The 17,207-nt window shown below is 39.8% G+C and overlaps 1 protein-coding gene across 1 annotated transcript in view; it reads left to right on the top strand.

The window, feature by feature from the left end:
* The window catches only part of PMP22 (peripheral myelin protein 22), a 20,791-nt gene extending 4,221 nt beyond the window's left edge, over positions 1 to 16,570 (top strand). The window contains exons 3-5 of the mRNA XM_075350776.1: positions 2,559 to 2,655; positions 8,839 to 8,979; positions 14,915 to 16,570. Of these exons, the coding sequence (XP_075206891.1) occupies positions 2,559 to 2,655; positions 8,839 to 8,979; positions 14,915 to 15,075 (399 nt within the window). The 3' untranslated portion in view covers positions 15,076 to 16,570. The remainder of the gene's footprint in view (positions 1 to 2,558; positions 2,656 to 8,838; positions 8,980 to 14,914) is intronic.
* The last annotated feature ends 637 nt before the right edge of the window (positions 16,571 to 17,207 follow it).

Consider the following 17,207-nt stretch of genomic DNA (forward strand, 5'->3'; position numbering starts at 1 on the left):
TACAAATGAGCGTACGCTGGTTGGCAGACAGTGTGCGCCTGGTTTATAAACAGCCCCGAGCCTTTTTACCTGTCTGCGTTGGGCATTGTTCTGCCAACTTCTGCTTGTTTACTCTCTGTAATGATGGAATGGGGGATTGTGAAAGGAAAAAAAAAGGATAAAAAAGTAAATAATGATCAGTTACTTATTAATGAAATGTTTTAAGGATGTGAACTATAACATATATATTTTTTAGATTTTTTATATGTTGTATTTTTTGTACTGAATCTGGGTTTACTTTCCTATTCCTAAATCTTTTGGCCTCAAGGTTATTATTAACTAGAATGTGTAGTAAATGATGTTTTTACATTAAAGCGGGGGCGGGTCTACCTAAAAGACAGGGACCAATCATCTATGACGTATGACAAACATAGTGCCATTGTATGGGAGCTGTACCATTTATTTCATAGAATGTTTTATGTCTTTATTTAATACATTTACAAAACATTACGCATATTAAAAACTTTTTTTTGATTGATAAATATCGTGGAGTCCACACCCACGAGGAACCAACATTTTTGTTTTAATTGCCAATGTTTCTGTTGCTTAGTACAATAAGGTGTAGGAAATAAGTAAGAAAAACTGCACCATCTTTAATATAGTTACAAACAATTACACATAGTAGAAACAGTTTTTTTAGGATGTTACATACCATGGAGTACACGCCCACGAGGGACCAACATTTGTGTTTTAATTGCCAATGTCTATGTTGCTTCGTACAACAAGAAGGTGTAGGTAATAAGTAAGAAAGACTGCGCCATCTTTAATATAGTTACAAACAATTACACATAGTAGAAACAGTTTTTTTAGGATGTTACATACCATGGAGTACACGCCCACGAGGGACCAACATTTGTGTTTTAATTGCCAATGTCTATGTTGCTTCGTACAACAAGAAGGTGTAGGTAATAAGTAAGAAAGACTGCGCCATCTTTAATATATTTTCAAAAAATTACACATGCTAAAAACTGGGTTTTTTTTTAGAATTATACATAACATGCAGTCCACGCCCGCGAGGGACCAACATTTGTGTTTTAATTGCCATTGTCCTTGTTGTTTAGTTGAAAAAGAGTGTAGCCAGAAAGTAAAAGACTATGCCATCTTTAATATATTTACTAAAAATTTCATGTACTAGAAACACTTTTTTTAGCCTGGAGTCCACGCCCACGAGGAACCAACATTTGTGTTTTATTTGCAAATGTTTCTGATGCCAAGTACAAGAAGGTGTAGGAAATAAGTAAGAAAGACTAAGCCATCTTTAATATATTTACAAAAAATTGCACATACTAGAAACAGTTTTATAGGCTGATACATACCATGAAGTCCACACCCACGAGGAACCAACATTTGTGTTTTATTTGCCAATGTTTCTGTTGCCTAGTACAAGATGATGCAGGAAATAAGTAATAGCCGGTGGGAAGATGAGTATTGTATCTTTAAGATGTGACTTTATTCTACCCATAACCCTCCTTCATCAGGATCATCACATGATTCTGAGGGTGACTCCAAAACGCATAGAATAAAGTTTCAACTTGAAGATATAATATTTCTCTTCATTGCATAGCAGCGCGGCAATTAACCCTTTACACTCCCATTGGCTATCACAAAGTATTCTCGATACTGGGGCTGCAGCTGTATTTTTTCCAAGATTTTTTCCACTGGTTGAGTCTGACACAACCCTCCCAGATCAGATCCTATTTTGCGCTTTTGTTTCCTCCTATCTAGGAAATAAGTAAGAAAGACTGTGCCATATTTGTTTAATATAGTTACAGAAAAATACATATAATAGAAAGTTTTTTAGGCTGTGTACCATGTAGTACACGCCCACGAGGAACCAACATTTGTGGGGGTTTTCGGCAATGTTTCTGTTGCTCAGCACAAAAAGGTGTAGGAAATAAGTAAGAAAGACTGTGCCATCTTTATTTAATAAATTTACAAATAATAACATACTAGAAACAGTTTTTTGGGATGATATGTACCATGAGGTCAACGCCCACGAGGGACCAACATTTGTGTTTTGAATACCAGTGTTTCTGTTGCTTAGTACCAAAAGGTGTAGGAAATAAGTTAGAAAGACTGCGCCATCTTTATTTAATATATTTACAAAAAATAACATATACTATAAACAGTTTTTTAGCATGATACGTACCACGAAGTCCACGCCCACGAGGGACCAACATTTGTGTTTTGAATGCCAATTTTTCTGTTGCTCAGTATAAAAATGTGTAGGAAATAAGAAAGACTACGCCATCTGCCGGCCTTTCTAAATGTCACGCCTACGCTTAGTAACACGCCCACGCTTAATGATTCCACACACTCAGGGACACACCCATGCTTAATGTCAAATTTTTAGGTAGAATATGCAAGAAAAGAGGTCATGGTGCTTTCGTCAGCACCCCAAAAAGCTATATTCCTCGGTAGGTCCTCCGAATTAGAGCAGAGTCGTTATGGCTATTATTAAAGGTCCTTATATTTGTATTTTTATTGTAATACTTTGGACTTTATTCTTTCTTCACCAGAGTTGGCTCGTAAGCAATGGCTACTCTGCGGATTTGTGGCAGAACTGCAGCGAAGGAGTCAGCAGTACCTGGAACTGTCTGTCCTCCTCCAACAATGGTGAGTAGGCCGATGTCATTGCTTTACACATGTAATTGAGTTACTTCTGCCCCTCCCCAAACAATGTAGTAATGCATGAGGAGTAAGGACGCCAGACCACCCAATCAGAAATCAATCGGGAGGCCATTTTTGACTCCTATCCTTTTAGACACTAAAATAGGCCGCCGTTTACCTGCATAAAAATAGAAGTGGTATGGTCCAGGCTTTCTTGGATTTCATATTGGCTGAAAATCCCATAATATATTTGCAGCTCAGTTCAAAAATGCGTTATTCGGTAGTGGAAATGTGCTGGCTCATAACACCCTCTGGTGGTATCTAGTGGTAATGCACTTAATGATATTAGATATTGGGAGGTCCATCACTATGTGGTGCAGGTGCAACATTGTAAAAAAAAAATGCAACATAAACCTATTTCCTAAAGGTTATTACATCCCACAACTTGATGGAAATTTCTTTGTGGGTTATTTGGCGGCGGATCAGGTATGAATAACAATAGATCTACAGACATGGAGACAATAAAGTCCATTGTTCTTCACTATTAAAAGAAAAATTAATTTCCGGTAGAAACTGTATGATTGAAGATTATTGGGACAATCCTTTTACTATCTAGGGGGTTTACAAGCAGCACATGCGAAAAAAAATATCCATTATTTATAGGATGGTATTAGGAAAGAACCGCAACAGGAAAGTCGTATCAAGGAAACAGGGTCTGCGAACGATATAGGGAGAAACCATTAATTGCGGGGGTTTGTGAATTTTTGTTTTAATTTTTGAAGAAATCATGACATATATGAGGTTAAAATTTACTGTAGGCGGTAGTGGAATGCTATAGAAAATACCATTTACTGTGGGGGGTCTGGAATGTTATATAGAAGTACCATATAATGTAGGAGGGTCTGGAAATCTACATAGAAGCACCATATACTGTAGGAGGGTCTGGAAATGTACATAGAAGTGCCATATAATGTAGGAGGGTCTGGAAATGTACATAGAAGTACCATATAATGTAAGAAGATCTGGAAATCTATATAGAAGTACCATATAATGTAGGAGGGTCTGGAAATCTACATAGAAGTACTATATAATGTAGGAGGATCTGGAAATCTATATAGAAGTACCATATAATGTAGGAGGGTCTGGAAATCTACATAGAAGTGCCATATAATGTAGGGGGGTCTGGAAATCTACATAGAAGTACCATATAATGTAGGAGGATCTGGAAATCTATATAGAAGTACCATATAATTTAGGAGGATCTGAAAATCTATATAGAAGTACCATGTAATGTAAGAGGATCTGGAAATCTATATAGAAGTACCATATAATGTAGGGGGGTCTGGAAATCTACATATAAGTACCATATAATATAGGGGGGTCTGGAAATCTACATAGAAGTGCCATATAATGTAGGAGGGTCTGGAAATCTACATAGAAGTACTATATAATGTAGGAGGATCTGGAAATCTATATAGAAGTACCATATAATGTAGGAGGGTCTGGAAATCTACATAGAAGTGCCATATAATGTAGGAGGGTCTGGAAATCTATATAGAAGTACCATGTAATGTAGGAGGGTCTGGAAATCTACATAGAAGTACCATATAATGTAGGAGGGTCTGGAAATGTACATAGAAGTGCCATATAATGTAGGAGGATCTGGAAATGTACATAGAAGTACCATATAATGTAGGAGGGTCTGGAAATGTACATAGAAGTGCCATATAATGTAGGAGGATCTGGAAATGTACATAGAAGTACCATATAATGTAAGAGGGTCTGGAAATCTATATAGAAGTACCATGTAATGTAGGAGGGTCTGGAAATCTACATAGAAGTACCATATAATGTAGGAGGGTCTGGAAATGTACATAGAAGTACCATATAATGTAGGGGATCTGGAAATCTACATAGAAGTACCATATAATGTAGGAGGATCTGGAAATCTATATAGAAGTACCATATAATTTAGGAGGATCTGAAAATCTATATAGAAGTACCATGTAATGTAAGAGGATCTGGAAATCTATATAGAAGTACCATATAATGTAGGGGGGTCTGGAAATCTACATATAAGTACCATATAATATAGGGGGGTCTGGAAATCTACATAGAAGTGCCATATAATGTAGGAGGGTCTGGAAATCTACATAGAAGTACTATATAATGTAGGAGGATCTGGAAATCTATATAGAAGTACCATATAATGTAGGAGGGTCTGGAAATCTACATAGAAGTACTATATAATGTAGGAGGATCTGGAAATCTATATAGAAGTACCATATAATGTAGGAGGGTCTGGAAATCTACATAGAAGTGCCATATAATGTAGGAGGGTCTGGAAATCTATATAGAAGTACCATGTAATGTAGGAGGGTCTGGAAATCTACATAGAAGTACCATATAATGTAGGAGGGTCTGGAAATGTACATAGAAGTGCCATATAATGTAGGAGGATCTGGAAATGTACATAGAAGTACCATATAATGTAGGAGGGTCTGGAAATGTACATAGAAGTGCCATATAATGTAGGAGGATCTGGAAATGTACATAGAAGTACCATATAATGTAAGAGGGTCTGGAAATCTATATAGAAGTACCATGTAATGTAGGAGGGTCTGGAAATCTACATAGAAGTACCATATAATGTAGGAGGGTCTGGAAATGTACATAGAAGTACCATATAATGTAGGGGATCTGGAAATCTACATAGAAGTACCATATAATGTAGGAGGATCTGGAAATCTATATAGAAGTACCATATAATTTAGGAGGATCTGAAAATCTATATAGAAGTACCATGTAATGTAAGAGGATCTGGAAATCTATATAGAAGTACCATATAATGTAGGGGGGTCTGGAAATCTACATATAAGTACCATATAATATAGGGGGGTCTGGAAATCTACATAGAAGTGCCATATAATGTAGGAGGGGCTGAAAATCTACATAGAAATACCATGTAATGTATATTCTCAGACCCTCCTACATTATATGGTATTTCTATGTAGATTTCCAGCCCCTCCTACATAGAAGTACCATAATGTAGGAGGGTCTGGAATGTTATATAGAAGTACCATTTTACCAAGGATAGCTACAGAAAATACCTTGTAATAAACAGGGATCTGGAATGCTATATATGAGTTACCATATAAGTAGCTGGATATGGAATAATATGTGAAAGTACCATATACTGTAGGAGGATCTTGAATGCTATATAGAAGTACCATAGAAAGTAGAAGGGTTTGGAATGTTATATCGAAGTACCCTATAATTTAGGAGTGTCTGGAAATCTATATAGAAGTACCCTATGGTGTAAATGGATCTGGAATTCTCTATACAAGTACCATATACTGTAGGAGGATCTTGAATGCAAAATAGAAGTATTATAAAGTATAGGAGGGTCTGGAATGTTATAAAGAAGTACCGTATGATGTAGAAGGATATGGAATGTTATATAGAAGTACCATATATTGTAGGGGAATCTAGAGATCTCTATAGAAATACCATATAATGTAGGAGAGTCTGTAATGTTATAAAGAAATGCCATATAATGTAGAAGGATCTGAACATTTATATAGAGGTACCATATCATGTGGGAGGATCTAAACTCTATATAAAAGTACCATATATTGTAGATTATATTGGGATCTGTAGATCCCAAGAGATAAGGAGGCTCATTTAAAATTACAGAGCTGGGGAAATGTGTATTATGTTCTGCTCTTGGACTGTAAAGGCCCATATATTGTTCTTGTATAGGGACCCTCTTCTGTCTGTGTCTGCCACTGTGCCATATCATGTAGAGGGATCTGGAAATCTACATAGAAGTACCATATAATGTAGGAGAATCTGGAAATCTATATACAAGTACCATATAATGTAGGAGAATCTGGAAATCTATATAGAAGTACCATATAATGTAGGAAAATCTGGAAATCTATATACGAGTACCATATAATGTAGGAGGATCTGGAAATCTATATAGAAGTACCATATAATGTAGGAAAATCTGGAAATCTATATAGATGTACCAAATAATGTAGAAGGATCTGGAAATTTATACAGAAATATCATATAATGTAGGAGGATCTGGAAATTGATATAGAAGTACCATATAATGATGGACGATCTGGAAATCTATATAGAAGTACCATATAATGTAGGAGGATCTGGAAATGTATATAGAAATATCACATCATGTAGGAGGATCTGGAAATCTATATATAAGTACCATATAATGTAGGAGAGTCTGGCAATCTATATAGAAGTACCATAATATGTAGGTTAGTCTAGATTACTATATATTATTATCATGCAATATATTTGAAACATATAGAAGTACCAATTTGTGAGGGGAAGGGGTCCTGGAGTGAAATACAGAAGTAGCATGTAATTTAGAGGGATCTTGAAAAGTATATAGGAAAAGATAAATGGATGTCTTGTTTCATGTAGGGGGTGTGAAGTCCTATGTGATAATATATGTTTCGTAGGATATTCTGAGATGCTATATGAAAGTGATATTTATTGTAGGGGTTTTGCAGTACCATATAGAGATGCTATTTGGTACCATGTATTACACTGTGGCACAGGAATGCTACATGGAAGTACTGTTTTATATAGGGGGCTGCGCGGTGCCATATAGAAGTACCCTTTCATGTAGGGGCTCTGGAATGGTAAATGGAAGGACTGATGTCCATGGGCATCATGGTTGTGCTGCAGTACCACACTCAATCTGTGCACAGAGGTGGCGCTGTGTTTGGAAATATTTCAGCAATGTTTGTTGAGTGCACAGTAAATGGCGGCTTTTAGACCCATCTTATCCTTCAGTAAATGGATTATGTTTTACAAAGCACTCACCATGGATTGGCCAGAGGACGGACTCCTATTAATTTTGTTTGTGTAATGTACAGGTTCCTGTAATTTCCTAGATATCTGGATGATAAATTATTCAAGCCCGGCTTTCCCGTTGTTTGGAGACCTCTTATTGGACCATCGACATAAAAGCTTTATGGTTTATTGAACGTCTCTACTGTGGCACGCCGGTGCTTACATCGAGGCGGACCTTTGTAAAGAGATGGCTTGTTTCGTAGAGAACCAGCTTACTATGCATTTTGGAAAAATCTGATTAATAATTCAGGAAGAGATGGGGGATGGCATGTAGTCAGTTGATCTCCCTGGCAGGCTGCGTGTGTGGTGGATACAAAGCTAAACCCCTACATTTAGATACTTTGGTCACTTGGCTGACTGAGTTGGAACTTTGCTCGAGCTCTGCTGCTTTAGTAATCAGATTTTTCCAAAAAGTAATCCAGCAGTGATGTAATAAGAGTAACAAAACAAAAAGGAAATGCTAAATTGTATACATCTGTCCTTTCATAGCGGGTGTTCCTCTAACTAATAAATGCCAGCCAGCCCCGGCCCTAACTTAATACAGACCCCAGACCACTTTCATGAGACCACGAGACTTCCAGTTGGAGACCTTCTTCCAAAACAGCTGGCCACCGGTTGGGTTTGTTATTGGAGATCACCTGCATTATAATGAACTGTAATACCACACACAACCTGTAGACAAGTGTGGCGCTGTTTTGAGAAGAAAGCAGCCTCGACAACTCTTTTAGTCTAATATAAAACCCAAACCACCTAAATAAAGATTCCGACCATAGCTTTTAATCAAATATCGACCCCCAGACCGGACCCTCTAGGCAAATATAAATTACAGGCTAAAAATACAGACCACCTAAACTAATGTAGCCCCAAGACACTCTTAATTGATTCCAAATTCACAAGACCCCTTGAACTAAAATAGATCCCAGAATCAATGCAGATTGTAGACCATTTTTCTGGAGCTTATCAAGGTCGATTTGGCAAAATAGATGATCAAATGCCACATTCTATGTATAAGATTCAAGGGACACTGGTCCAGCAGCCAGGTTGGTAGTCCACGGACAACGGACTGGAAACCCACCAACGTCTTCCTATCTGCCTCTTCTGATTGGTAGGAGAACGAGAAGGGTCTGGTCACATGGCCACGGCCTACTGATGTGGCCACTGGATCGGGGACCTACTAAGTTCCCTCATCATCTGTATACTGTGTCAGGGCTGTAGACACTGTATATATTGTAGGCATTCTGAGGCTATGTTCTCCTGCCTGCAGGTAATAACTAATGGTCTGATGTTTCATCTCCACAGAATGGCTCCAGTCGGTCCAGGCCATGATGATTCTCTCCATAATCTTCAGCGTCCTCTCCCTGTTTCTCTTTTTCTGCCAACTCTTCACTCTCACAAAAGGTGGACGATTCTACCTGACTGGCATCTTCCAGCTCCTTGCAGGTAAGTGGCGTCAAATGTGGTCAATGTGGCTCCTTCTATTGGATTTGGGGGGCTATGGACCTGACGTAGAGGCGGACATAACATTGGTGCAACCTATGCGGCCGCAGAGGCCACAAGAGGTAAGAAGGCCATTTCTACCTCCAAAGTAGGAGGAATTGTGCATTATGATGAGCTCTTGGGATACAAGGGGCCCATATACTGTTCCTGCACAGGGACCCTTTTCTGTCTGTGTCCGCCAGTGCATTGCACTCTGCTGAATTGCATTGTGGGAAGCATCATGCCTTTCATTTTTTCACAATACAACACGATAGGGAATGTCTCTTTAGAGGCATTGAACCAGCAGGGAGATATGAGCAGAAATTTCGTCCTGAGAGCTAACAGGAAATCAGCAGAGTTGTGAATCTATTATAGGAAATCTGTCAGCAGGTTATTGCTTTTTAATCTGAAAACAGAATGATGCAGAGGCAGAGACCCTGATTTCAGGGATGTGTCAGTTGCTCAGCAGCTTGCTGTAGTTTCAATATAAGGAGTGTTTTATCAGCAGGAGATTATCACTGCAGGACTAGATGTCACATCCAGGCCATTTCGGTTATCTGTGTAACCCCGCCCCCATCACTGATTGGCTGCTAGCTGACAGTGTTCACAGGAAGCTGCCAATCAGGAGTGTGGGTGGGGTTATACAGAACTCCGTATTATGACCACTGCTACAGCTATAGGAACGAAAACAGGGATTCTATTAAAACTTCATCAAGTAACCCAGAAAGTGATAGATCACTGGAATCAGACTCTCTGCCTCTACAACATGGAGATCTCAGATTACGTAAAAGAAATCTGTCAGCAGGTTTTTGCTTTTTAATCTGAAAACAGAATGATGCAGAGGCAGAGACCCTGATTTCAGGGATGTGTCACTTGCTCAACAGCTTGCTGTAGTTTCAATACAATGAGTGTTTTATCAGCAGGAGATTATCACTGCAGGACTAGATGTCATATCCTGGCCATTTCGATAATCTGTGTAACCCCGCCCCATCACTGATTGGCTGCTAGCTGACAGTGTTCACAGGAAGCTGCCAATCAGGAGTGTGGGTGGGGTTATACAGAACTCCGTATTATGACCACTGCTACAGCTATAGGAACGAAAACAGGGATTCTATTAAAACTTCATCAAGTAACCCAGTAAGTGATACATTACTGGAATCAGACTCTCTGCCTCTACATCATGGAGATCTCAGATTACTTAGTAAAAACCTGCTGACAGATTAAGAGAAGATATGATGCTAAGCTAACAGGAATGTCTGATAAGATGTCATATCTCGGGAGGTCACGCATAATCACAATCCCTCATACATTCAGAACGTTGCTGATTTTTTGTTTTAGCTCCCACGACATTACATCTTCTGCTTTTGCATGAAGCAGTTTCCTATTTTCCTAACGGGAAACCAGCAGAATTCTGAGTTCAGCTCTGGATGTGTAGGATGTAGTGATCTGGCCTCTTTTATGCTTGACCTGTCGATTTCTGTTGGGTGAGTATGGTATATCCATATGTATAACTCAGAACCAGTAAGGTTAAATAATTCACTATTGTCAGACCCTGCCATCGCTTTCAGCTCCGGATTTCCTAGTCCATGCCCGGTTACCACGATGCTAAATGGACAAAACGTTTCACAGCTTATTTATAGAAATGCTGGGTACTGGAATCCATTCATCATTTCATTCAGCAGGGCTGGGCCTTTAAACCCCGGATTATGCACTTTCTATGGAGCTAGATGCCTGGTCTGTGACTCATTCCTAACAATCGCAGAGGGTAACGTAATAAGCGGGCACAGCAATGTGCTGCATCCTAGAGGAACCAAGGCTAACATTTGCCATTTTGTTTTAGGCTATGTGTCCACGGTAGAATGTACCTGCGGATTTTTCTGCGGATTTTTCTGCATGAAAATCCGCACCTTATTTTTGCCGCGGATTTGCCGCGGATTACCGCGAATTTGCCGCGGATTTTGATGCGGATTTTTTTTTTTTTCCCCATTCTATACCCAAAATCCGCAACAATAATTGACATGCTGCAGATTTTTCCGGATCAAAATCCGCGGCAAATCCGCCGCGGAAAAATCCGCAGCATGGACACAGCATTTCCAAAATGCCATTGAAATGGCTTGGAAGTGCCGATGCTGCAGATTTTCGGAAAATCCGCGTTAAATCCGCGGCAAATCCGCGGCAAAATCCGCGGTAAATCCGCAGCGTGGGCACATAGCCTTATGGCAAAACTGGACTGAGTGCACTTGTACAGAGAGCAACGTTTCGAAAAGTAGTCATGTAATATTTAGAAGGAAACCCCATTAATTCTGCACCCAATCCTTCTAATCTGGCAAGTGGCAGAAATAGTTCCATGCTGGTTTGGCAGGAATGTACTTGTTACCCTGGCACTTGACTGCCTCTTGAGGCTGATGATGGGATTGCACCATGTCAATGTCCAGACACAGACTTGGGGAAGTTCCGGTGTGAGCCAAAATACGCAACAACAAACAAGGGGTACACTTTAACAAAGGAGGGCCCTAGAACTAGTGGGAGGGAAGATGGACATCTCCACTTACCTGCCACCGTACCCTGCACTCCTAGCCAGTCCCTATACAGGTTCCTCACCTGTCGCTGAGCAGGAATCTGAGGCCCTCAAAAGACCCTACAATAGTCCCTGGCTAGGGAGTGGGCAGGTAAGGGACGCTAGCCCCACCACTGCACTAGAAGAACACACCAGGGAAGGAAGACAGACGGGGGGAACACGACAGACTGCTGCAGCCACCACAGCAACTTCAGCAGAGGGATGGACACTAGCCCCACCGCTGCACTAGAATAACACACCAGGGAAGGAAGACAGACAGGGAAAAACACTATAACTGGTTGCTGCAGCCACCACAGCAACTTCAGCAGAGGAATGGACACTAGCCCCACCGCTGCACTAGAATAACACACCAGGGAAGGAAGACAGACAGGGGAAAACATTATAACTGATTGATGCAGCCACCACAGCAACTTCAGCAGAGGAATGGACACTAGCCCCACTGCTGCACTAGAATAACACACCAGGGAAGGAAGACAGACAGGGGAAAACACTATAACTGACTGCTGCAGCCACCACAGCAACTTCAGCAGAGGAATGGACACTAGCCCCACCGCTGCACTAGAATAACACACCAGGGAAGGAAGACAGATGAGGGGAAAACACTATAACTGACTGCTGCAGCCACCACAGCAACGGGATTTCAACAGCTCCTTCCACCTCCAGGCCCAGCATCCAAATGGCAATGAGAATAAACGGTACCCTCTGTAGGTAGCAGACGGTATATAAAGGAACTGGGAGTGGTCCCAAACCAGAGACACCTGAGCTAGTAATTAGCCTGCTTGCTGTCAAGGAATACAGACATTAACCCTAAAACTGCCAAAGGAAAAGAAAACACGTTTATTATTGAGAGTCAAGAATGGAAATGACTGTCAGGTCCTGAATCTGTCACTAGTCTAATGATACAGAGAGACCGCCACGACAGTCGATGTTCGGTGTGCACCAGCGAAGGAGCCACAAATCAGGGGTGCACATAGGAACTTATTATTACAGCATATTGTGTGTATGACATTATATTGTGACATTGGCCGCCTACCTAATCTTATATAGTCGCCACCTCGCCTCCCTCTTGGTGGTATTTAGCAGCATCTGGCTGAGACGCGACATATTTTTGTACTCCGCGTACACAGTCTCCTTTCTTTAAACGTTGGTGGGCGATTTGGCGACCTGGTCCCTGTGAAATGCCCACTTTTTGGCTTTTTATGAACAATGCACCCATTGAGACTCGCCACCCTTGGCAGGCGCTGTAGGTGTCCTTTGGATAATTAGACAAAATGATGAATGTTGTGGAATATGCAAGGCCAGACAATGCTTCTCAGAAAGATTTTTTTTACACAACTTCTTATTCTTGTAGATCTTGCTCCTTAAAGGGGGAGTACTACATCTTATAAAAGGACAATGCTATAATATATGTTGTACGTATCTTATTGCTGATTACATTGAAGTGTCCCATATTTTTAAGGAATCATGTGGTCAAATGTTAATGTTTTGCAAATTTTTTATTTGTAACTTGCAGTACCATTCTTCACCACATTTTCAACAGCATATAAATGTTAAAGGAACACATGCAACAGCGCCACCAGTCATATTTACTTTCTATAAGACTATTGCTGTGTTTTGGATGTATAAAGTTCCACTTGCGACAGGTTAAAGGAGAAAAAAAAATTGTCAAAATGCACAGTGCTGTGCAAAAGTTTTAGGCGGGTGGGAAAAATACTGCAAAATCAGAAAGTTTTTTTAAAAATAGAAGTATTAACAAAATGCAAAGTGAATGAACAAAACAGAAATCTAAAGCTCATCAATATTTGCAGATCGTCCTTTTCCTTCATCATTTCTTCTAAAAACACTTGTACACAGTTTATGAAGGAATTTGTCAGGGAATTAATTCGAAACATCTTGGAGACCTGACCCCCGATCTTCTGTGTATGAGACTTGTGCAAATCTTCATGTGATCCCAGACAGACATGGATGATGTGAGATCAGGTCTCTATGGGGGCCGGATCATCACTTACAGACTGCTTGTTCTAGTTACGCTGAAGATAGTTCTTAAAAACATTGGTTGGATATTTGGGGTCATTGTTCTGCAGAAATACAGCCCCAAACTTGATGGAGCCTCCACCGTGCTACACTGGTTCCTGCAGACTCTCATCATTATGCTGCTCTCCAGCCCTTCAGGAAAGGAATTGCCTTCTGCTTCAGCCAAATATGTCACATTGTGACTTTTCATTCCAGAGTACCTGCTGCCATTATTACACACCCCAGTTCCTATGTTTTCGGGCTTAGCTGAGTCACTTGACCTTGTTTCCATCTAGAAGGTTTGGTTTATGGCCGTTATTCTTAGATGAAGGCCATTTCTGGCCAGACTTCTTCAACAGTAGATGGGTGTAGCTGGCCCCACTGGTTGTTGCCAGCTCTGAGCTGATGGCACTGCTGGGCATGTCCTCATATAGAAGGGAAGTAATCATGACGTGTCTCATCTGTTGCTCCCCAGTTTCTATGTTTTTGTTCTTAGTTGAGTCACTGGGCCTTGCTTCCATCTAAGTTTGGTTCATGGCCGCAGTTCTTCAATGAAGATCTTTTCTGGCCAGATGTCTCCAACAATAGATGGGTGTAGCTGGCCCCACTAGTTGCTGTCATTTCTGAGCTGATGGCACTGCTGGTCATTTTCTTACATAGAAAGAAAGTAATCATGATGTGTCTCATCTGCTTTCTTGGCCTTCCCCTGTGTCTACCGTTCTCATAGTTCACATTTTTCGGTGTCTTCGATATTGAGAAATACTGTCAAATATTTGTCCATCATGCAATACCATGAGGACAAAGACCCTAAACAGCCAATGTCATTAAAAACTATCTTCATGGAAAAGAAGAACGAGGAGTCCTGGAAGTGATGATCCGGCCACCAAAGAGCGCTAATCTCACCTCATTATTTGGTGACTGTCCTTTGCCATCGGTTCTTCTAAGTACTCATACGACAAAGCATCCTAGAAGTGATGAGCTGGCCCCCATAGAGCCCTGATTTCACAACATCCAATCTGTCTGTGATCATATGAAGAGACAGAAGGATCTGCATAAGCTTCATGCATAGACAATCTGGGGTTAGTTCTCCAAATGGTTGCAGAGTTGCTTCAAAAACTGCAAAACATACCTAAAAAAATAAATTGTATTCTTAAAAAAAATAAATAAATACATTTTTTTAATATATATATATGTGTATATATATATATATATATATATATATATATATATATATATATATATATATATATACATATATTTTAGCTGCATATAATGTTTTCTTAAAATGGTCCTTTTGTCTCCCCTTAGGTCTGTGTGTGGTGGCTGGAGCATCCATCTTTACTGTTCGACACACGGAATGGCACGGCGACACTGCCAGCTTTGGATATGCCTACATCTTGGCTTGGGTAGCCTTCCCGCTCGCCATCATCAGTGGCATCATCTACGTCATCTTAAGAAAGCGGGAATAATGATTCAGATGCCATCATAACTAGGAAAAACTCAACATAAAGTCTAAAGGGGATCCTAAAACCAACAAAAAGTTAAATTGAAACCAAAAATTTCAAAACCCCTCCTCACCAAAAAGAGAGAGAGTGCGGTGAGGGCGGGCTCCTGTGTTAATTGAAGATGTAAATAGTATCTATGGTTTAAAAACCTATTTATAACACTTTTTACATATATGTACATAGTATTGTTTGCTTATTTTGACCTATAGCCTAAAAAAAAATTGCTAATGTCAACCACAAAAATTTTCCCAAAATTTTTTGTGTATGGACAGCAAAAATCCCAAAACATTTCAATTTGTGTGCCTTATGAAAAACATGCCAACAGTCTTAATCCCTATCAGTGACTACCCCTTGCTCCTAAAAAAAATGAAAATAAATAAGAAAGCCATTTGCATATTTTTGTTAAACCCTTCCCCCAAAACACATGGCTTCAATGCCAGGTTCAAAATGGCCGACGCTAGGACTCAAGAGAGAGGCGTTCATAGCGCAAACAGCCATTCTGATGTATATTCTCCAGAGCAGTTAAGTCCTTCGGGTCTGTACATAGAGAGAGAGGACAATGACCCGACTTGGAACTTATCAAAGGGGTGAAAGCCGTAGCCCGGCGGTCAGTAAGCCCTAGCGGAATGGGCTATGAGGCTGGGCCAGCGACAGGGTCACATTTTCAAAATGCCATGTTACTATTGCACTGACACCAAAGTACTGTGGAAGCTAACAAGGACAAATTTTTTTTTTGAATTTTCTAATTTTTGGGGCATTTTGGAGATGGCAATAACGCAAAGGAATCAAAAATTTTGAGGGGTAAAAAACCCCCAAAAATATTCTCAATTTCTCAAATTTTTTTGTTTCATCTTGACTGCGTTATTGCATTCTATGGCATTTTTTTTGTTTTGTTTTGCTTTATGGCCGAGGTTGAATCGACCCTACACTGCCAGCGGAGCCTGCGACTCTTTGCAGCGCCAGAAAGTGGGAGGGACTTTACCATCCGAGCGTGTGTTTGTGTGTATATGTACCTGTCTCAAAAGAAATTTAGGACGTGGGAAAGGACAGTCTATGTATATTTTTATTTTAACCAAAGTGCATGTATTATACGTATAGAAAATATAGCTATAAAACAAGGTAGCCAAAATTTTACCAAAATTTTTTTTTTTGCTTCTAAAAAATAAAAATAAAAAAAATAATAGAGAATTTTAGATAATCGACTCCTGACTGAAATTAGAGTTAGATTCACACCGTGTCGTTTTAACGTGGAAAAAAAAATGTGGTGCTATGATAATTTTATTTTTTGACCATTCCTACTACTTTAACCTCTGTAATAACTGCTGACCCAGTAACGTTTCTAGTTGTTTTCATTTTCCTTTTCAGTTTTTGTTATTTTTAGAATAAAACCATTGAAACTCTGTCTAGTTCTCTAAATTTCAGGTCTATGTGAATATTTAATAAAAAATGGCTGCTTAGACGCCTTTTGAAGTCTTTACTGTGTTTTCTGTCAGAAGTGTTGCATACGACACCATCCTTCACACTACAAAATAAATAAGACCCTAAAGGAATACAAACCATAGACCCATAAAAAGAGACCTCCAAAAGAATTCATACCCAGACCACTCTAAAGAAATATGGACCCTCGAAGTACAGATCCAGACAAGCTAAATATATGAAGACCTCAGACCAAATCCTCTAAATACGAAGACCAGACCCTAAATGAATACAAACCATAGACCCAGAAATAGAGACCCCACAAAAGAATATATACCCAGACTAGACTCTTAAAGAAATGGACCCTCTAAATTCAGATCCAGAACAGCTAAATATATGAAGACCTCAGGCCAGACCTTCTAAATAAGAACCCCAGACTAGACTCTAAAGAAATATCGACCCTCTAAATACAGACCCAGACTAGACTTCTAAATAAGAACCCCATGCCAGACCTATGAAAATAATAAAGACCCCCAGACCAGACCACCTTAACCAATACAGATCCCAACCAAATCCCCTCTATAAATACATAACCAAACTGAAGTCTCTAAACAAATACAGACCCCAGAAGGGACCATCCAAATAAATACTGACCCCATAACATATTGCCTAACTGATGC

Source organism: Anomaloglossus baeobatrachus, chromosome 5, assembly GCF_048569485.1.
Source record: "Anomaloglossus baeobatrachus isolate aAnoBae1 chromosome 5, aAnoBae1.hap1, whole genome shotgun sequence".
In the NCBI taxonomy this organism is placed as follows: Eukaryota; Metazoa; Chordata; class Amphibia; order Anura; family Aromobatidae; genus Anomaloglossus; species Anomaloglossus baeobatrachus.